The sequence below is a fragment of the Hylobates moloch genome, unplaced genomic scaffold, assembly GCF_009828535.3.
Source record: "Hylobates moloch isolate HMO894 unplaced genomic scaffold, HMol_V3 SCAFFOLD_20, whole genome shotgun sequence".
NCBI classification, from domain to species: Eukaryota; Metazoa; Chordata; class Mammalia; order Primates; family Hylobatidae; genus Hylobates; species Hylobates moloch.
The window spans coordinates 34,560,366-34,583,272 of NW_026652295.1; the positions used below are offsets into that span (position 1 = coordinate 34,560,366).

Below are 22,907 nucleotides of genomic sequence, written 5' to 3' on the forward strand. Positions count from 1 at the left end.
TATCCAAGAGCACAACTTGCAAAAGGCAGAATGTGGACAAAGGAGAATGTCTCAAGGAGAGGGCAGTCTGGAGCAGGGCTGTGGAGGGACTTTCCACACTTGTCACCAACATGCCAACATACCAACATGTGCCAATTGTGGGTGATAAACCAGGGGACAAGAAGGACTAATAAATTCAGAGCGTGAGTGAGGACAACTTGAAGAATTACGATTACTATAATGATGTAGGTCACAAAGGATTCTTTTTTTTTTCTTTTTGAGACAGAGTCTCACTCTGTCACCAGGCTGGAGTGCAGTGGTGTGATCTCCGCTCACTGCAACCTCTGCCTCCCGGGTTCAAGCGATTCTCCTGCCTCAGCCTCTCGGGTAGCTGGGACTACAGCTGTGCACCACCAAGCCCAGTTAATTTTTGTATTTTTAGTAGAGAAGGGGTTTCACCATGTTGGCCAGGATAGTCTCAAACTCCTGACCTCAGTGATCCGCCCACCTCAGCCTCCCAAAGTGCTGGGATTACAGGGTGAGCCACTGCACCCAGCCAGGATTCTTAACCTGAGGTTTGTGGACCCCCAAGGGGTCTGTAGATAGTATTCGGGGGCATATGTGAAATTATATAGGAGAACTTACATCTTTATTTCACTAACTTCTTTAGCATTTCCTTCAATTATGAATGTTGGCAACAAACCACAGTAGTATCAGCAGAACTTGACTTTGTCACCAGTAGAAATCACAAACATTTCTATATTACATTACAATTGCTAAAGAGATCTTGAAATATTAGTTACATTCATCACTACTTTGAAATTATGATAGTTATTAGACCCATGTTATTAAATAACACAATTTTGGTATTTTTGATATTTAGATACCTATTTCAATGTAACTGGTTTTCCTTATAATCCTGCTTATTTTATGCATTAAAAAATTATGCAGCCAAGACCATTTACTAGGTGAAGACAATCTCTTCAACAAATTGTCCTGGGAAAACAGAATATGTACATGTAAAAGAATAAAGCTGGACTTTTACCTTACACTATATACAAACATTAATTCAAAAAGGATCAAAGACCTAAATTTAAAAGCTAAAACTATAAAATTCATAGAAGGAAACATAGATGAAAATATGCATGATCTTGGCCCAGAGTGGTGGCTCACGCCTGTAATCCCAGCACTTTGGGAGGCCAAGGCAAGTGGATCACTTGAGGTCAGGAATTTGAGAACAGCCTGACCAATTTGATGAAACCCCATCTCTACTAAAAATGCAAAAATTAGCCAGGCGTGGTGGCACGCACCTGTAATCCCAGATACTCGGGAGATGAGGCAGGAGAATCGCTTGAACTTGGGAGGTGGAGGTTGCAGTGAGCGGAGATTGCACCACTGCATGGCAGCCTGGGCGACAGAGTGAGAGTTCGCCTTGAAAAGAAAGAAGGAAAGAAGGAAGGAAGGAAGGAAGGAAGGAAGGAAGGAAGGAAGGAAGGAAGGAAGGAGAAAAGAAAAGAAAAGAGAAAAGAAAAGATGCATGATCTTGCATGATCTTGAATTTGACAATAGTTTCTTAAATATGGCACCAAAAGTCCAGGCAACAAAAGAAAATACAGATAAACTGGATTTCATCAAAATTAAAAACTTTTCTGCATCAGCCAGGTGCGGTGGCTTACGTCTGTAATCCCGGCACTTTGGGAGGCCGAGGCAGGCGGATCACCTGAGGTCAGGAGTTCAAAACCAGCCTGGCCAACATGGTGAAACCCCATCTCTATTAAAAATACAAAAATTAGCTGGACGTGGTGGCACATGCCTGTAGTCCCCACTACTCAGGAGGCTGAGGTAGGGGAACCTGGGAGGCAGGGGTTGCAGTGAGCAGAGATTGTGCCATTGCACTCCAGCCTAGGCAGCAAGAGTGAAACTCTGTCTCAACAAAACAAAACAAAAAACCAAAAAACTTTTCTACATCAAAGGACACTATCAACAGAGTAAAAGACAACCTGCAGAATGGGAGAAAATATTTACAAAATTATATAAGATTTACAAACATATATCTGATAGAAGTTTAATATCCAGAATATATGAAGAACTATAACTCATCAACAAAAAGACAAACAACCTAATTTTACAAAGGACAAAGGAAATGAATAGACATTTCTCCAAAGAAGACATACAATTAACCAATAAACACACCAAAAGATACTCATCATCTTTAGTCATCAGGAAAATGCAAAACAAAAGCAAAAACAAAAAACCACGATGAGATATCATTTCATACCTAATAGGTTGGCTATAATTAAAAAAAATGGAAAATAACAAATGTTGGAGAGGACATGGAAAAATTGTACATTGCCAGTGAAAATGTAAAGTGGTGCAGCTACTGTGGAAAACAGTTTGGCAGTTCCTTAAAAAGTTAAATTTACCACAGATTTGTGATGTGATTCAATAATTCTAGTCCTAGTTATAGGACTTCAAACAGATCTCCTGTGCCAATGTTCATGGCAGCATTATTTACAGTAGCCTAATGGTGGTAGAAACAACTCAAATGTCTGTTAACGAATGGATAAACAAAAATGTGGTATATAAATACAATGGAATATTAGTCAGCCATAAAATGAAATGAAGTTCTAATACATGCTACAATATGGATGAACCTTGAAAACATTATGCTAAGTGAAAGAAGTCAGACACAAAAAGACAAACATATTGTATGATTCTACTTAAATGAAATAGCTAGAATAGGCAAATTCATAGAGACAGAAAGCAGAAGAGAGGTTACTTGGGCTGAGGGGAGGGGGAAATGGGGAATTATTGCTTAACAGAATTTCTGTTTGAGGTGATGAAAAAGTTTTGGAAATAGATAGCGGTGATGGTTGCACAACATTGTGAATGTCAGTCATGCCACTGAACTGTATATTTAAAAATGGTCAAAATAGCCAATTTTATGTTATACATATTTCACCACAATAAAAAACATTTAAAAAATTATTCTGAAAGATGTTGATTAACTTTATCGGACTGCTAGAAGGTTCAAAGCAGAAAAACAGGGTAAGAGCCCCTGAACTGTAGGACCTAGCTAGTCACAGTGGGTATCAGAGGTGGTGCTGGTAGATTATACCTTGGTGACCAGGAGTACCACCATGTGGGCACTGTTGGATATGAGACTAGAAGAATCTCATTCCCCTACCATTAATCAGTCCACCATGGCTATCTTATTTATTTATTTTTTTTGAGACGGAGTCTTGCTCTGTTGCCCAGGCTGGAGTGTAGTAGCGCAATCTTGGCCCACTGCAACCTCCGCCTCCCAGGTTCAGGCAATTCTCATGCCTCAGCCTCTTGAGCAGCTGGAATTACAGGCACGTGCCACCACGCCCAGCTAATTTTTGTATTTTTAGTAGAGACGGGGTTTCACCATGTTGCCCAGGTTGGTTTCAAATTCCTGGACTCAGGTGATCTGCCCGCCTTGGCCTCCTGAAGTGTTGGGATTACGGGCGTGAGCCATTGCGTCTTGCTGGCTATCTAATTTTTGGTCGGGAGTCTGGTAGTCGTGGTTGATTGAACAATGGAATTATGAAATATCCTCCTTAGGTACCGTACGGACACCCAAGATCTTTATGCCCAAGAAGTTTACAATCAAAAAGGTACTACAGGACAAACCACAAAAATGACTGAAGAAAAATTGCACATTAAACTGCATGATTCTGATTACAGGAACTCAGACAAGAAAGAGAAGTGGACACCAAAGGAGTCAGGTTAGGTTTCAGTCCTGCCCAGCTCGGCAGCAGCTGAAAGACTGGACACACGCACCAGCACTGGACGTGGTGTCTGAAGGTGGTGATGTTGATGTTCATGTTTCCAGAAGAGGAGGACTTCCTTTTGTGTTCCTGTTGAAAGGTCTCCTCATTGTATACTTCACGCTTAACATCATATGCGAATGAGTTTCGCCTGGACTTAGAGCTGAAGCCAGAGATGGCACTCCTCTCTAGTTGTGCCATTCCTGGATGAGTGGAAAGAGAGCAAATAAAAAAGCATTTTCAGTAATCCAAATCCTCAGCATATTTTTAAGGAAATAAAATTCCTATATAATAATGTTTTACACTTGCATAGCATCTTTCAGTTGTAAAAAACTCTTTCTCAATGTTGTACAATTTTTTGTGTATTCTTTTCATTTTTCAAATGGAGACAACAAAACCCAGAAGTTTAAACAGTCTTTGCTGTTTGATACTTATCAGAGCCAGGACTAGAACCCAGGTGTCCTGCTGGGAGGCCTAGTTTTCTTTATATTCAACTGTGTTGATATGTTGCAGGAAAATGATCAAGAGGTAGACAGTATTAATCAACAACTTTCACTGAAAATGCTCACTATCCAGCATATATGAAGAAGTCCAGATGAAGGGTTAAGTGCTCAATACAAGTCTTGTAACTCCTCTAAAATAGCAGACATCATTATCCCTTTACCTTTTACTTTTCTTCACAGCACTTGCCAGCACCTGATTCATTATTTGTCTGTTTGTCCATTGTCTGTTTCCCCCATAAAATGTAGCAGGAAGCAGGACTGTGACTATTCACAGTGGCAGCCCCAGGACCCAAAATAATGGCTTTCACTTAGCAACTTAGCAGGCCCTTAACAAATATTTCTTGAATGACTGCCAAGTATACAGTTAGTGGCCTCATGGTGTAGCAGAAAAAGCTATAGAAGTTCAAGACTAGACTGGGCAACATGGTGAAACCCTGTCTCTACTAAAAATAGAAACAAAATTAGCTGGGCATGATGGCACAGCATGTAGTCCTAGCTGCTCAGGAGGCTGAGGTGAGAGGATCACCTGAGCCCAGCAGGTGGAGGTTGCGGTGAGCCGGGATCGCACCACTGTACTCCAGCCTGGGTGTCAGAGCAAGACCCTGTCTCTAAAAGAAAAAAAAATCTATATTATCCTGCTTTCTTAAAAGATTGAAAAGACAGAGTAAATGAGGATGGATAGGGATCCATCTCTGGGAGAAAGTATAACCATTCTTAATAATCTATGTTTTTGAACAATAAAAAAAGCATAAACTCTAAAATTCTTCCACATAAATGTAAAGAAGCATAGGTATAAACCACATACCTACAAAATATATCAGTAAACCCTCAAATCATATAGATTACACAATTATATAGATGATGGGTGATGCTGCAAATAAGTTTAATGTGTCAGCAACTTTGTTTTCCTTCAGAACAATCATCATCGTCATCATTGCCAACATTTATTGGGCATTTATCCTATGCCATGAGTTGCACTAGATTTTTTCACAAGTTAGGTCATTAAATTTCCACAACAATACCAGTACTACTATTTCTTCCATTTTAGAGGTGTAAAACTAAGGTTTTAGAAAACGTAAGTAATCGGGCCATAATTATATATTGCATTTTTACCCTCAAAGCATTGGGTAGAAGTAGTATGTTGTATAACAACCATGAACTAAAGATCACAAATTCACTAAACCAGTGAGGTGACTGGGGAATACAGAAGAGGATGGGAGAGGTATTTTACTATATATCACTTAAGATAATTAGTGCCTCACGTCTCTTACAAAAAGAAAAAAAGGTAGAACTGTATATTAAAATGTAAGGAATTCCCACCTGCCTTTCTTTCCCCACCCATAGGAATACAGACCCAATCTTCCTTACTTTCCCCATATAATCGTCCAATGTACTTCCATGAGTAGTCTCTTTGTTCCCAGCAACCTAAACAAGCCTAATTAGTCTGCTAATGACAAAACTGATATCCTGGGTCACGTCGAGAGTCTAGAACCCAGCATTTTGTTCTGAAAGTGACATTAAAGGAGGATTGGTGTAAAATAGGCAAAATATGACCGTCAAGGAGTGGTGGGAACAGTGGGGCTGGCAAAGGCAGCAGAAGCTGCTTAGCTCTAGCCATTTTTGCCATCGGTCAATGTGGGGCCCGGAATGGCTTAGATCTGATCTTTTCCAGGAGAAGCCATAATGCCAGATTTTTATGTGGAATCTTCTGGCTTTTAAATGTTGTCAATTACTTTACATATGTTTACTATTTTATTTTATTTTATTTATTTATTTTTTTTATGAGACAGAGTCTCGCTCTGTCGCCCAGGCTGGAGTGCAGTGGCGTGATCTTGGCTCACAGGGTTTCACCGTGTTAGCCAGGATGGTCTTGATCTCCTGACCTCGTGATCCACCCGCCTCGGCCTCCCAAAGTGCTGGGATTACACGCGTGAGCCACCGTGCCCGACCTATTTTTTATTTTTTATTTTTTATTTTTTTGGAGATGGAGTCCAGCTCTGTCACCCAGGCTGGAGTGCAGTTGTGCGATCTTAGCTCACTGCAACCTCCACCTCTCAGGTTCAAGCGATTCTCCTGCCTCAGCCTCCTGAGTAGCTGGGATTACAGGCATGTGCCACCACACCCGCCTAATTTTTGTATTTTTATTTTATTTTATTTTATTTTTTTTGAGACGGAGTCTCGCTCTGTCACCCAGGCTGGAGTGCAGTGGTGCGATCTTGGCTCACTGCAAGCTCTGCCTCCCGGGTTCACGCCATTCTCCTGCCTCAGCCTCTCCGAGTAGCTGGGACTACAGGCGCCCGCCACCACGCCCGGTTAATTTTTTTGTATTTTTAGTAGAGACAGGGTTTCACTGTGGTCTCAATCTCCTGACCTTGTGATCTGCCCGCCTCGGCCTCCCAAAGTGCTGGGATTACAAGCGTGAGCCACCGCACCCGGCTTGTATTTTTGGTAGAGATGGGGTTTCGCCATGTTGGCCAGGCTGGTCTTGAACTCCTTACCTCAGGTGATCCTCCCGCCTCGGCCTCCCAAATTGCTGGGATTATAGGCATGAGCCACCGCGCCTGGCCTATTTAAAGTCTTTCAGCAGAAGTAGTAATATGTACAGAGATGCATTTTGGGAAGATGAAATGTGCCAGTGTTATGTTCTAGAGCTGAGTTGTCCAGTATGGTAGCCACTGGCTACATGTGGCTATTTAAACTTAAAATAAAAAATTCAGATCCTCAATTATACTAGCTAGATTTCAAGTGCTCAACAGCCAAGTATGGCTAGTGGTTACCTTACTGGACAGTGCAGATATAAAACATTTCCATCATCACAAAAAGTTGTTGGACAGTGGAGATAGGAGAGACTGAGGCAAAACAGCCAATTGGAGACCATTAATATAATAGCCTAGGAGAGGTTATCAAATCATAAACTCCTACGACCACAGTGAGGACGGTTAGGAGGAGCAGGTGGAAAGTTGTCTTTAAGGAACTCCATCAAATGTCTGGCTAACAGCAGCAAGGGTAAACACATGGTTTCCTTATTATTTTTTTTAAGTAATTTTCTTTGGAATTTCTCCAGCTCCATTATATCTTTCTTGATTTCATAGAAACCCTAGTGGCTCATTTTCATGTACTAGCAGGACCCTTCCCAAGAAGATGCAATGACCAGAAACTCCTACTGTTGAGTAGGCCCCACTTAGCAAGACCTACTGAATCAGAAACTCTGGGGGCCATCAGTCTGTTTTAAGAAGCTGTCCAGACTGCTGGGCCCCCAGAGATTCTGATTCAGTAGGTCTTGCTAGGTAGAAAAAAAAAAGCAAAGAAGCTGTCCAGGTGATTCTGATAAAAATTAAAGTGTGAGTACCACTATAAATATAGTGTATTATCTTTCATGAGCCTTTCAGTGCTAAGTTTGGGGGCCCTGTTAAAATACAAGCACTTTTGGCCTAGCTCTTTCACCCTCCATAGTACCCTTATCCATCCATCCATCCATCCATCCATCCATCCATCCATCCATCCATCATCCATCCATCCATCCATCCATCCATCCATCCATCCATCCATCCATCCATCCATCCATTTATCTAATTATTTACATTATCTGTGTTCACAGTGTTTTAAAAGTAAAGAATAGGCCAGGCATGGCTCATTGGCTCATGCCTGTAATCCTAACACTTTGGAAGGCCGAGGAGGTTGGATCAACTGAGGTCAGGAGTTCAAGACCAGCCTGGTCAACATGGCGAAACCCCGTCTCTACTAAAAATACAAAAATTAGCTGGGCGTGATGGCGTGTGTGTAGTCCTGGCTACTCAGGAGGGTGAGGCAGTAGAATCGCTTGAACCTAGGAGGCAGAGGTTGCAGTTAGCCGAGATCGAACCACTGCATTCCAGCCTGGGAGACAGAGCAAGACTCTGTCTCAAAAAAAAAAAAAAAAAAGTCAAGAATAAAAAGTTTAAACACAATCCAATTTTTTGGCTATTGACCCCAATAATATGAAATCTTGAAAGCTAGTTTAGTTGCAGGAATATCTTCCCCCAGATATTGTTAACTTTTTAATGTTTTCTATAATCATGGAAAGGCGAAATTCACTTCCAAAATTTCAAAATAAGCATTTGTAATTCCAACAGAAACAACCCTAAGCCTGTTACTACCTAGGTTTTTATGGAGAATGTATTGGGAATACAGAAAAGGTATAAGCAAAGAGCCTGGCCTTTAGATCCTTTAGTCACTCTGGCTAGTGGCTAGGGATGACTAGTAAGATGACAGTCCTTAAGCGGATGACCATTGGACACATAAACATAGGACAACCACCTTCCATGCAATGTGGATACAGTAACATGGTGTGTTGGAGAGATGCTCATTATTGGGGTGGGGGTGCTGGAGAAGGCTTCACAGGGGCCCCTGACACATAAATGGCATTTGACATGAAAAGAAACGAGCAAGGAGGTGGGGGCGGGGATTCAGTCACAGGGAATAAAATGAACAAAAGCAGTGAGGTCTGAAAGGAGGAGGAACGGCCGGGCAGTCAGGCCTCAGGAGGAAATGGATGGGGTACGCGGTGGGGTGCAGGTAGCACATCAGTTCTGGGGCTTTTGACAATACAGACAGGAGAATTTGAAAGGATGCAGCTTGCAAAACGCACACACTGTCGTCTCTTGTCACTGCCATCCACACGGCCTTTGAAAGTAGAGACAATACCTGAGAGATAAGCTCCCAGGGACGACCGTCATTCATTCATTCCACAGATACTGAGTGCCCACGGCGTGCCTGGCTCTGCGGCATACCTGGGTACCTGCCGGTGACGGACGCAGCCCCCGCCCCGCGACCTGCAGCCCCTGGCGCCCGGGAGTCTCCCAGAAGCGGCTCACCTGGCTCCTTGGCGGGGGGCGGGAGTGCGGGCGCTGGGATCCCACACGGCTCCCGCCTGGCTGGCGGCGCTGCGGACGCGGATACCGGCGGTTCCCGAGCCGTTGTGGCCTAGCCCGCGGGCGTTCCGGGCGCGCTGAGGAGATGAGAGTGGGGGAGGGGACGAAGAAGAGGAGCATGAGCAGCTGGGCTAGGGAGCCGGGAAAGGGGTACCTGGGTCGCCCTCCTCATACCTGAGTCGTGGGAGCCCCTTGGTATTTGGTAAACCCGGATACCAACGCTCCTACTCTCTCCGAGGTTTTACTATTCTTGATCGAGGGCCTATTTGGTGCCAGGCCTCGTGCCCTGAACATACAGCAGTGCACATGTGTCACATGTGTACTGCACAAACGGTAATTCACTAACGTCTCCGGAAGACTTAAGCCTTCCTCAAGTCAGAAGAGGTAAAAAGAAATGGAGGCTAGGAGGGTCACCCAGGTCTCCAACCATAGGCTCTCTGCCCCACAAGCCTGGCTCTCCGCACTGGATGACACCCTCCTGCCCAGATCGCCGGCTCTGGATGCAGACATGCCGTCTGCACTCACTCCCTTTACCCTCCTCCCACCCTATCCCTGTCCCTAGCACTGTCTCTCACTCCACCTTGTATTCCTGCTTGGCCCAGTTACAGTTTTACACTTGTTTGTTTGATGACTGTGTTAATGTCTACCTTATTATGCACTTTATGTATTCCTTTTTGTAAATCATCTTACCCCTATGAGGGCAGGGATTTTTATCCCTTTCATTAACTGTTTTATTGTCAGTGCCTACAGCAGTGTGGTGGACATAGGAAGTGTTCAATGAATTTTTGTTGAATGATTGCCCTCCCGTTGATTGTAAGCTCCACGCAGGCAGCAACTGTAGTTTTTAATCACTTTTAAACTACAAGTGCTTGGCACCTAGTAGGCATTTAATACACATTGGTTGAATGAGTATAAGAATATACTGCTTACTTTATCTTTACCCTTTCACTCTCACCTCATCATCCCAATTTGTAGGATAAAAATGTGCATTTCTGAGGATTCCTACTTCAAAGCTTCCTCCTAACCCCTTGTAACCATTCCCTCATTCCCTTGATCCCCCCAACACCATCCCTCATTTCTTCACAATCATGTATTTGCTCTTACTTCCCCTTCACCCTCCATTACTTCTTAGAAAACTTCCTAGCCTCCCTAGTTTGGAATATTCTCAAGCATCATGTTTTTGTAGATAAGAGAATTGCAGCTAAGCTACATTGGATCCAAAACAGCTTTCCATGAATCACCCATGACTATCTGATTTTTGGTTTTATATTGCTTTCCTTGAGGAGGACTGAGGATCCTGTACCACTTCTTAAATTGAAATCATGGTCATTGTTCATAATTTTTTCAACAAATACTTATGGGACATGTTTTATGTTCTAGACATTGTGCTAGATGTTGGGACAAGATATGCAAAGTCTGAGCCCTCTAAGGTGTGTGTGACACAAAATAGAATAATCACGGGAAATGTTGAGAAATGTCCTGGCTTGGACCTAGTTATTTCTAATACAAGAAACTAAGAGAATGAGACAGGATCTGATTCTTCTGCTCATTGTAGCAAGCTTTAGCATAGGCGTAGGTTGATAATGGATGTAGGCATGGGGTTAGAATGCCTTGCCCATTCACATTTATCTTGTTTGGTTTTTACAATTGACTCTGTTAGTCGGGAATGCAGGGCAGGAATTCTCTCTGAACTAAGGTTCAGGAAAGGTCAATTGACTTGCCTAAATTCGATGAGACTCCTGCCCCATTCTCCTTATTTGAAGAGGCCTAAGTTAAATGCTTAAAATCCTCTTCACTGATGGCTCTTCAGGATAGGAGTCAGTTTCAAATCTTCAGTGTAATGGTTTTTTAAATGCTTCTCAAAGGGAGATATCAGAGACTTTCCTGAATCAGAATCACTTAAGATGTATTATAAAAATACATGCTCTTGATGCCCTCCTCTGACCTATCCAGTTAGACTCCCTGTGAGTCCTGGGAACTTGCATCTTAAACTCCCAGGGTGATTTTTCTGCATGTAAGTTTAACTAGGAGAGTTTTAATGGAAAGCCTCAGTTTTGTTTTTTTGTTTGTTTTGAGACGGCGTCTCCCTCTGACGCCAGGCTGGAGTGCAGTGGCGCGATTTTAGCTCACTGCAACCTCCGCCTCCCGGATTCATGCAATTCTCCTGCCTCAGCCTCCCGAGAAGCTGGGACTACAGGCTCGTGCCACCACGCCCAGCTAATTTTTGTATTTTTTTTAGTGGAGACGGGGTTTCACCATGTTGGCCAGGATGGTCTCTATCGCTTGACCTCGTGATCCACCCCCCTCGGCCTCCCAAAGTGCTGGGAAAACAGGCGTGAGCCACCGCGCCCAGCCCCTGGAAAGCCTCCGCTTTGATGCAGGGTTAACATTTGCCTTTGGGACATATTTCGTCAGCATCTCGAAGAGTAACCCATATGTAGAGTAACCCATATGTCCTTGAGCAGATGGGAATGCAACAGCCTTCGGCCGGAACCTCTTTCTTTCTTTTTTCTTTTTCTTTTTTTTTTTGAGACGGAGTTTTGCTCTTGTTGCCCAGGCTGGAGCGCAATGGCGCGATCTCGGCTCACCACAAACTCCGCCTCCCGGGTTCAAGCGATTCTCCTGCCTCAGCCTCCCAAGTAGCTGAGACTCCAGTTGCGCGCCACCATGCCCGGCTAATTTTGCATTTTTAGTAGAGACGGGGTTTCTCCATGTTGGTCAGGCTGGTCTCGAACTCCCGACCTCAGGTGATCCGCCCGCCTCGGCCTCTCAAAGTGCTGGGATTACAGGCGTGAGCCACCGCGCCCGGCCACCTGTCTCTTTTTTATGCAAGTGTTTTTTGGAATTTGGGGGTTCAGGTGAGCAGGTGCTCCGCTGCTGGAAACTACTCACAGTTAAAGATCTTTTGACTCTTTCCCCGACACGCTATTTGTCACTGTCGTTTTCCACCACAGAGCCAGGTATTTGCCCCGCCGGCCACGGTGGGGCGCGCGCAGCGTGTGCTGCCAGCTTATCTCTTCCTTCCCTGGTCCGCCTTCGCGCCCTTAAGGAGACAGTCCCTGGGAGTTCCTGCCTTTGGTCTGCAGTTGTTGCTCTCTTCTCGCGAGAACTGCTCCTCCCATCTTCTCCTCTCACGAAGCCCCGCCCGCGGAGATGTTCCATATTGGGTAAAATCTCGGCTCTCGGAGAGTACCGGGAGCTGTTCTCGCGAGAGTACTGCGGGAGGCTCCCGTTTGCTGGCTCTTGGAACCGCGACCACTGGAGCCTCAGCGGGCACAGCAGCTGGAGCAGGAGTACTGCGACGCAGCCCTGAGTCGGCCTTGTAGGGGCGAAGGTGCAGGGGGATCGCGGCGGGCGCAGCCTTGAGCGCCGGAGCGCGTCCCTGCCCTTAGCGGGGCTTGCCCCAGTCGCAGGGGCCCATCCAGCCGCTGCGGCTGACAGCAGCCGCGCGCGCGGGAGTCTGCGGGGTCGCGGCAGCCGCACCTGCGCGGGCGACCAGCGCAAGGTCCCCGCCCGGCTGGGCGGGCAGCAAGGGCCGGGGAGAGGGTGCGGGTGCAGGCGGCGGCCCCATAGGGCCACCTTCTTGCCCAGCGGCTGCCGCTGGAAAATGTCTCAGGAGAGGCCCACGTTCTACCGGCAGGAGCTGAACAAGACAATCTGGGAGGTGCCCGAGCGTTACCAGAACCTGTCTCCAGTGGGCTCCGGCGCCTATGGCTCTGTGTGGTGAGTGTCGCTGGGCCTGGGGCCACTGTGGGCAGGGTGGCCCCTCGCGCCCGAGGGCCAGGCCTGCCCCACTGCTCAGCGTTGCGTCAAGTGGCAGGAATTTTCCTCCGGGGAGGGCATTGCTGCCCCTTCGAGCTCTGCCCGTTCTGCACCTCCTGCAGCCCTCGCCCTGCACTCACGCAGGTATGCGGTCCATCGTGTGCAGCACTCAGGTCCGCTGCGAGAGGTAGGTGGTGGTGCTGGAGCTCGGTTCAGCTAGCACCCTGCGCCTTCCCCTCTCGGAGGGTTGCTGCTCGGCGACAGGCACCGGGAGGGCTGCTTCCTTGGGGGTCTCCCTGCCGACCTGGAGCAGAAGGACCCTCTCCGGTGATGCGCCCACGCTGGGGCGCCGGACCCTGTCCTCTGAGCAGACAAGCTCGGGGAGCTGCCGGCCGAAGCAGAAGGGCAGAGCTCAACCCAAAGACTGCGGTCATCTGAACAAAACTGACCAGGAAGGGAGCTCTCTCCGGGCCTTTTTTTTTTTTTTTTTTTTTTGCAAAACTGTCGAAATCCCATCTTGAAAAGCGTTCTTTTTGAATTCGCACTTGAATTAACAGCGATCCATAGAGCTTAAAATACCGACTTTATCTCGGTGAGCACTGTGCCAGCTTGAGTGGTGTGTTTCCGATTCGGTTAAAAGCGTGTTTCCTTTCCGTGGAGGGGCGGCGGTGGTAGTGCCTGCAAGAACACTGCAGCTTGAGAAACTGGCAGGCTCACTGATTAGTCACATACCACTGCTCATTTAAGTATTGTTCGACAAAACAATTTTCTCATTTGGAGCAAGAAAGATTCAGATCTGTAAGGCGCCCTCAAGATCAAAAAGTTATTAACAGTGCTGGGAGGTATTGTAAATATTTTTTGAGATAATTCCTGCGAATACTGTGTTTTAAAAGTCCATTAGAGAGTTTGCAGGGAGTTATCTAGTTATCTGCATTTATGGCCTGAGTTACACGATAGTTTTCGTAAGGATATGGAACCACATAGAAAAGGAAGGGAAGAGATACTTTTTAGCTTTAATTTACACCGTGTGTTTTAAATTAAGTCGATACCATATAATTTCCAGACCTGAAGTATTTCACTAACTGCTCTCTAACTTCCAAGGTTTTATACCCTGTATTTTAGATTTTCTATAATTTGAATGCTACGGATCTGAAACTAAGTATCAGATTTAACTGTTAGCTTTTTCTGTGTTTTAGTAATTCGTATTGTATGCGTCATTTGAAAAGAGGCCTGTAAAATCGTTTTTTGTTTTGGAACAAATTCCAGGACTTTGGATATGTTAATCTTTAAATATGATTTCTGTGTTTCCCAAAGTCACATCATGAATTTCCTGTTTGGTAGAATCTTCTGGGTAATTGAGATTGTGCAATTGTGTCCAGCAACAGATCATATTGCATTTTCTAGTTCAAGCTGCTTAAGTTGTGTTGCAGATAGCACCGTGCTTGACATCTGTCTCCCATTTTTACAGCATGGCAGTTTACATTTTAAAGGAATTTGCAGCATTTTACATTCAGAGAGTGTGTGTGTGTAGTTGGTTTGCAGCATTTTACATTCAGTATATACATATTATATAGGTATATACATTCAGTATATACATATTATATATATCTAGTTGATTTGCTAATTTTCAAAGATGTATTTGGATCATTGCTCTTTTAATATTTTATAGCTCATCAATATACTTCCATTTTTACATTCTTGAATTGACACATTTCTGTAGTATCACGTTTTCGTTTTCAATGCTATTTAAATTTTAATGGAGTAATACAGCAGAATAACTCAACTATAGAGGGTTTGGGTGAACTCCAATTGAATTGCTTGCAAGGGTTCTACTGTTGGTGACTAGCTCTGCACTGGAACAGGAGATTCAGATTTACAGTGAAGTACCATTAAAATTAACTCCACAGTTCTTTAGTGGTATACTTTTCTGTGCTGTAGAAGCCAGCAGTATCTCACACTTAAAAGTACTTTTATTGAACAGATTTTTAAAAATAGGTAATACATTGTATAAAATTTGAAAGTTTTAAAAAGGTACTCAGTGGGCCAGGCGCGGTGGCTCACTCCTGTAATCCCAGCTCTTTGGGAGGCCGAGGCGGGTGGATCACGGGGTCAGGAGATCGAGACCATCCTGGCTAAAACGGTGAAACCCCGTCTGTACTAAAAATACAAAAAATTAGCTGGGCATGGTGGTGGGCACCTGTAGTCCCAGCTACTCGGGAGGCTGAGGCAGGAGAATGGTGTGAACCTGGGAGGCGGAGGTTGCAATGAGCCGAGATCGCTCCACTGCGCTCCAGCCTGGGCAAAAGTGCGAGACTCTGTCTCAAAAAAAAAAAAAAAGGTATTCAGTGAAAAGTCTCCTTTCCTTTTTGTTCTCCAGCCACTCTACTCTCTCAAAGACAGGCACTGTTAGGTGTCTTGTGTCTTTCCAGGGAGGCAGCGTTTTTTTTATTTGCTTCTTTGTTTAGTAGTCTTTCTACTAAAGGGATTTAAGATGTAACCTACAGCATATTGGTGAAGGAAAATACAACTGAAACTGACATTGTATGGCAATTGACAATTAACAACTATAACTAATGTTGGAATGAAAATACCAGAATTTAGATTTACAATTAAGTGTTATTTTATTTAGAGATTCAGCGTAGTTATTTGAAGTTGTTCTTTTCTTTGAGACAAAGTCTCTGTCGCCCAGGCTTGAGTGCAGTGGTGCCATCTCGGCTTACTGCAACTTCCACCTCCTGGGTTCAAGTGGTTCTCCTGCCTCAGCCTCCCAAGTAGCTGGGACTACAGGTGCCCCCCAGCATACCCAGCTAATTTTTGTATTTTTAGTAGAGACAGGGTTCTCCATGTTGGCCAGGCTGGTCTCAGACTCCTGACCTCAAGTGATCTGCCCTCTTTGGCCTCCCAAAGTGCTGGGATTACAGGCCTGAGCCACCGTGCCCGGCCTGAAGTTGTTCTTTCAATGAGTACCTTTTTAGGTGTGGCAGAAAACATTTTTTGGAACTTCTTTTAGAATCCACTTTGGAGCCTATGATACTCTTCTTCTTCTTTTTTATTTTGAGACAGAGTCTCACTGTGTTGTCCAGGTTGGAGTGCAATGGCACCATCTCTGCTCACTGTAACCTCCACCTCATGGGTTCAAGTGATTCTCCTGCCTTAGGCTCCCAAGTAGCTGGGATTACAAGTGTGCAACACCAAGCCCGGCTGATTTTCGTATTTTTAATACAGACAGGGTTTCACCATGTTGGCCAGGCTGGTCTCTAGCTTCTGACCTCAGGTGATCCACTTGCCTTGGCCTCCCAAAGTGCTGAGATTACAGGGGTGAGCCACCATCTCTGGCCATCCATCTTCATTATTTTGAGAGCAGATATGATTTTAGGGAATAACAGTCCATTTGAATCCAAATAATTTAGGGAATTTGGACTCAAGTCTGATAAGAAAGATTAGGCAATCAGGTTGGTGATACTACTGTTTTAGGTCAGATAGGAGTTATAACTATAAAGTAACAACATGGAATTTTTTGTGTGACTTCTTGAACTGGACCTGAAGTCTACTTCCAAAAAAATCTCCTAATTTTATTTTATTAATATTTATTTATTTATTTTGTAGAGATAGGGTCTTACTGTGTTGCCCAGGCTGGTCTCAAACTCCTGGCCTCAAGCAGTTCCCCCACCTTGGCCTCCCAAAGTGCTGGGATTATAGGGATGAGCCACCACACCCAGCCCCTGAATTTTATTTTCAAGAATGAAAATAAATGAATAGAATATTTAAATGAATAAAATTCATTCATTGAAATATTTGTCAGTTTCCTAATTTTATTGCTCTAAAGTGTGATATACTTTGTAACATTTACAAAGTATTTTAAGCCTATATTATAGTAAAAAAGTAGAAGGCTGTGTGATAACCAACTATGAATCAAAATAGAGTTTTACAAATATGCCTTTCCTTTAAAGCATAAAGGGAACTAGACTAGGTCTTGCAGTTTTAAGGAACTTTATGCATTGTCTGTGAGGGGAAATGAAGCAAAATTGTTCAAGAATACATTGTTGCAAAGCATTGATTTTGGGGTTTTAGGACAGAAGGGGAGAACCTTTGTGGTGAGTTTAAGGAAATACAAAAAGGAACTTAAGTGTCTTTCCTCTGGGGTACGGTTCTTCCAGGCCCTTGCTGTTGATTAGAGGAGGTGGGGCACTGGTAACCATAAAATAGGAGGTGACAGTTGAGAATTACTCTTAGATCGTATTCAACTGTTTATTCAACAGTGTTTATTGAATACCTACTATGGGCCAGATAGCTAGGTTCTGGAAATAGAGTGCTAAACAAGACAGAAACAAGACAATCCATTCTCTCCTGGAGCTTATAGCCTAGTGGGTTTAATAACTACATTTTGTGGATTGCTTGCTATGTTCTAGCATTGTGCTGTGCGCCTTATCATCAGCATAGAAAGTATATAACAAAACCTTTGGTAAAAGGATAGCAAAACTTGCTAAGAAATCAAATACAACTTCCTAAGTGCTTTGTGGAACAAGATTATTCTAGTATAATAGAAATAAGTGAAGCTAACTTTTTTTAACTATTAATGGCCATTCACCATTTTAAATCTATTTTTTTTTTTTTTTTAGAATGAGCCAGGGCACAAAGAAATAAAAGTGCATCATTATTAAGTATACAAGGGTGACTTTCTTGACTCCTGACCAGTGAGAAGGGTGTGCCCTTTACTTTTCTAGTAGTGATAGTAGGTCCATGCTGAGCTTTCCATTCTTTTCTTTGTAACCAAAAGTAAGGTAGTTGCCTGTATGTTACCAGTGCCAGTCAATAAGAAGTCTTTAAACATAATTAATGGCAAACATTTGTATTATTGATGTATAAAGATTGTTTTAAGAAAGAGTTCATTCGAAGCTGGCTATAAAGTCATTTTATTATCAAATCCCATTTTTCCACCTTTTTTTTTTTTTTTTGAGATGGAGTCTTGCTGTGTTGCCCAGGCTAGGGTGCAGTGGCGCAATCTCAGCTCACGGCAGCCTCTGCCTCCCGAGTTCAAGCAATTCTCCTGCCTCACCCTCCTGAATAGCTGAGATTACAAGTGCACGCCACCATGCCTGGCTGATTTTTGTATTTTTAGTAGAGACGGGGTTTTACCATGTTGGTCAGGCTGGTCTCGAACTCCTGACCTCGTGATCCGCCCACGTCGGCCTCCCAAAGTGCTGGGATTACAGGAGTGAGCCACCACACCCGGCCTCCACTGGTTCTTCTTTAAAATAAGCTTATCCTGGATCTTCAGGTTTTCAATTCTGCCAGTTTGATTTCTTGATACTGAGGAGTACTCTGCTTTTGATTTCTTTTTAGCCCAGTCTCAGAGATGATCTATGTTGACTTTGCTTTTCATGGGCAAGAGTGCCGACATAGCTGAGCCCCTGGGGCCTAGAATTCAAAGATGGAAGAATTCACTGGGGTAGATCACCCTCACTTTGGAATTAACTGACATTTTTAGGGATTTTTGCAGTTTATAAAGTGTTTTCATTCAAAGCATTATCAATCAGTTCTCACTAGCTCCATGGAGGCTGATATTTATTAACTCCGTTTTATAGATAGGGAGCTAGACTCATTCATTAAAGGAATGGCGTACTTGTCAGTGCTACTTTTAGTAGTCTCCTTTCTGATAGATGTGGGCTGCCGAGGTTGCGTGGTGGCACCTTCTCTTACGCAGTTCACCTCCTCTTGTGAAAAAGGGGTTGCTGAGTCACTCGGAATGGAGCTTGAGAGTAGGAAAGCAGTTCCACCAGTGTCATTGCCCAGTTTATGTGAGGGGTAATGACTTAACCCATTTAACCCATTAAAGTCATATCTCTTCCTCAGAACTGATAAATCAAAAATGCACTCATTGCCCAGATTAAAATTTTTTCTGAAGGAATTATTAGGCAGTGCAAATAGTTAATTCCTGAATTTATGAATCCTGTTGGATTGAAATTCTTTAGTGTACATTTATGTAAAGTTGGGACTGTCTGTACATGTTTGTGTTACATAAGTATAGGATATAAATAGAAATAACTGCCTCTCCAGCCCTTTGAAAATACATTAGATTATTGCTTTTTGCAGTAAAAATTGGGGTAAAACTGATTTGTTCTTATCTGAGAGGTATAATTGCTGCAGTGCTCAGAAAGGCCTCATTATAAAGTGGGCTTCCCTGACTTGGAACTTAGGGATGTCTTCTCGTGGCTGCTATGGAAGTCATGCAGTTGTTTCATCAGGAAAATAACCAAAAACTTCTTTAAACTTGGAAATGTTGTTTGTAAAAGAAACTTGCAGTATTCGGAGTAGTTTGTCTTTCACAGTGCTTCCATAAATTAAGTACAGGTACAACTCGTTTTATTATGCTTCACAGGTAGTCTTTGACTCCTTTTCCAACACATGTGTCATTCATGTCTCATGTCACATTTTGATTCTCACAAATTCTTTTTCTTTTTTAGTTTTGCTCTGTCGCCCAGGCTGGAGTGCCGTGGTGCGATCTCGGCTCACTGCAACCTCTGCCTTCCGGTTTCAAGCGATTCTCCTGCCTCAGCCTCCCGAGTAGCTGGGACTACAGGCATGTGCCACCACACCTGGCTAATTTTTGTATTTTTAGTAGAGATGGGGTTTCACCATGTTGGTCAGGCTGGTCTCGAACTCCTGACCTTGTGATCTGCCTGCCTTGGCCTCCCAAAGTGCTGGGATTACAGGTGTGAGCCACCGTGCCCGGCAATTCTGCTGGGATTACAGGTGTGAACCACTGTGCCTGGCAGTTCTCACAATATTTCAAACTTTCTCATTATTATTAAATATTATGGGGATCTGAGATCACTGATCTTTGATGTTACTGTTGTAATTGTTTTGAAGTGTCTGGAACCATGCCCATAGGCAGACTTAATTGATAAACACTGTGTGTGTTCTGACTACTCTGCCAACCGGCTATTCCCTCTCTCCATCTCCTAAGGCGTCCTAATTCCCTGAGACACAATAATACTGAAATTAGGCCAATTAATAACACTACAGTGGTTTCTAAGTGTTCAAATGAAAGGAATGTTTGCATGTCTCTTACTTTAAATCAAAAGCTAGAAATGATTAAGCATAGTGAGGAAGGCATGTCGAAAACTGAGATAAGCTGAAACTTAGACTTCTTGTACCAAACAGCCAATTTGTGAATGCAAATGAAAAGTTTTTGAAGGAAATTAAAAGTTATATTCCAGTAAAGGAATGATTAGAAAGCAAAACAGCCTTGTTGCTGAGATGGAGAAAGTTTTAGTGGTCTGGATAAAAGATCAGACCAACCACAACATGCCCTTAAGTCAAAGCCTAATCTAGAGCAAAGCCCTAATTCTCTTTAATTGTATGAAGTTTGAGACAGGTGAGAAAGCTGCAAAAGATAAGTTTGAAGCTAGCAGAGGGTGGTTCATAGGTTTAAGGAAAGAACCTGTCTCCATAGCATAACTTATAGTGCAAGGTGGCTGGGGGTGGTGGCTAACACCTGTAATTCCAGCACTTTGGGAGGCTGAGGCAGGCAGATCATCTGAGGTCAGGAGTTTGAGACCAGCCTGGCCAACATGGCGAAACTCTGCCTCTACAAAAAATACAAAAATTTGTTTTTTGTATTTTTTGGTGTTGTGGTGTACACCTGTAGTCCCAGCTGCTTGGGAGGCTGAGGCAGGAGAATTGCTTGAACCTGGGAAGTGGAGGTTGCAGTGAGTCACTGCAACCAAGTGGCAACCGAGATCGTGCCACTGCACTCCAGCCTGGGCGATAGAGCAAGAATACATCTCAAAAAAAAAAAATTAATAGTTGAGAAATTGCTTCTCAGGAATGAATAAAGAAAGTAGTTTCTTGAGGTGGAATCTACTGTTGGGGAAGATGCTTATGAACATTGTTGAAGTGACAACAAAGGGTTTAGAATATTACATAAACTTAGTTGATAAAGCAGCAGCAAGGTTTGAGAGGATCGACTCCCGTTTTGAAAGTAGTTCTACTGTGGGTAAAATGCTATCAAACACCATTGCAGGCTACAGAGAAATCTGTCACGAAAGGAAGAGTAAATCAATGCAGCAAGCTTCACCGTTGTCTTATTTTTAGAAATTGCCGTAGTCATTCCAACCTTCAGCAGTTATCGCCCTGAGTAGTCAGCAGCCGTCAACGCTGAGAAAAGACCCTCCCTCAGCAAGAAGATAATGACTTGCTGAAGGCTCAGGTGACCCTTAGCATTTTTTAGCAAAAAAGTATTTATTTATTTATTTATTTTTATTTATTTATTTATTTTTCCCAAGACGGAGTCTCGCTCTGTCGCCCAGCCTGGAGTGCAGTGGCACGATCTTGGCTCACTGCACCCTCCACCTCCAGGTTCAAGCAATTCTCCCACCTTAGCCTCCCGAGTAGCTGGGATTACAGGTGTACACCACCATGCCCAGCCAATTTTTGTATTTTTAATAGAGATGGGGTTTCACCATGTTGGCTAGGCTGGTCTCAAACTCTTGACCTCAAGCGATCCTCCTGCCTCAGCCTCCCAAAGTGCTGAGATTAATAGGTATGAGCCACCATGCCTGGCTAATAAAATATTTTTAAATTAAGGTATGTATATATATATATTTTTTGACATACTGCTAGTGCATACTTAATAGACTACAGTATCATGTAAATATAACTTTTATATGCACTGGGAAACCAAAAAATTCATGTCACTCATTTTTTTGTGATATTCACTGTGTTGTGGTTGTCTAGAACTGAACTCATGATATCTTTGAGGTACACCTGTATGTATGTGTTAAGGATTTACAAAATTAACCAGCTTTCCCGTGCAGTGTTCAAGTCTTTTAATAATTTATTATAGGGAAGAAGAAGTGGTGGTTTGTAAATTCTGTACTTGACGAATGGATACTGGGTTTTGGGCATGCTTGGCTCCAAGGCAGAATGTTGGGGGGGAAAGAAGTATAGGAGAGTGAGGAGTCTAGGATTTCTAAGTTTTGGCCTTGGGCAAATGGATATATTTTAGTGCCATTTTCTGAACTTTGTGTTACAAAGTTACAAAAGAGTGTTAGAGGGTACAAGATTGTAGAGAGAAAGGGGAAGGAACATAGGTTCATGGTAATCTCCTTGAGGACAGGACTCATTATACCTTGAGTGCCTACCAGTATGGTTTGCTGTAAGTGCTGGAGATGAAATATGAACAAAAGAGACAAAAATTTCTGCCTTAAGAAGCTATATTCTGGCCAGGTGCAGTGAGTGGCTCACACCTGTAATCCCTGCACTTTGGGAGGCCAAGGTAGGTTTCCTTGAGCCCAGTAGTTAGAAACCAGCATCCTGGGCAAAATGGGGAGGCTCCTCTACTGAAAAATAAAAATAAAAAATTAGGCAAGCTTGGTGGCACACTCCTGTAGTTCCAGCTACTTGGGAGGCTGAGGTGGAAGGATTGGTTGAGCCTGGGAAGCTGAGGCTGTAGTGAACTGTGATCCTGCCACTGTACTCCAGCTTGGGTGACAGAGTGAGACCCTGTCTCCAAAAAGGAAAAAAAAAAAAGGAAGCTATATTCTAATGGGGATGGCAGTGGAAGTAGATAGTAAACAAAATTTATAGTGTGTCAGATAAATGCTGTGGAGAAAATGCAACAAGGGAAGGAGAGTGAGTGCTAGGATGGCTGTTGTACTTTTAAGAAAGGTGAACAGGGTAAGCATCATTGATAAAGTAACAGTTGAGCAAAAACCTGAAGCAGGTGATATAGGACACTGGTTGGACATGGGTGAGGATATGAGAACATTCTAGGCTGAGGATTAGCAAGTGTGCAGAAGCCCTGAGCCTTGTGCTCCAGGAAATAGCTAAGAGACCAGTACAGCTAGAGCTAAATGAACCAGGGGCCAAATATAGGGAGAAAAGTGGGGTGTGCGGGGGTTGCAGATATGCAGGGATCATGTAGGGTCTTATTGCCTTTATACAGACTGTGACTT

The 22,907-nt window shown here is 43.6% G+C and overlaps 2 protein-coding genes across 9 annotated transcripts in view; one reads left to right on the top strand and one right to left on the bottom strand.

Moving 5' to 3' along the window:
- The window catches only part of SLC26A8 (solute carrier family 26 member 8), a 78,010-nt gene extending 68,745 nt beyond the window's left edge, over window positions 1-9,265 (bottom strand). For 2 of the 5 annotated variants that reach the window (XM_058432542.1, XM_058432541.1), the window contains exons 1-2: window positions 9,130-9,225; window positions 3,787-3,976 (exon numbers count right to left, since the gene is read on the bottom strand). In XM_058432542.1, coding sequence (XP_058288525.1) covers window positions 3,787-3,974 — 188 coding nt within the window. In that variant the 5' untranslated portion in view covers window positions 3,975-3,976; window positions 9,130-9,225. Of the gene's footprint in view, window positions 1-3,786; window positions 3,977-8,959 lie in introns of all 5 variants that reach the window. The other 3 variants (XM_032140881.2, XM_058432539.1, XM_058432540.1) reach the window with 3 other exon arrangements.
- A 3,120-nt stretch (window positions 9,266-12,385) lies between these two features.
- Window positions 12,386-22,907, top strand: part of MAPK14 (mitogen-activated protein kinase 14) — an 84,678-nt gene continuing 74,156 nt past the window's right edge. For 2 of the 4 annotated variants that reach the window (XM_032140235.3, XM_032140236.2), the window contains exon 1: window positions 12,389-12,909. In XM_032140235.3, coding sequence (XP_031996126.1) covers window positions 12,794-12,909 — 116 coding nt within the window. In that variant the 5' untranslated portion in view covers window positions 12,389-12,793. The other 2 variants (XM_032140238.2, XM_032140237.2) reach the window with 2 other exon arrangements.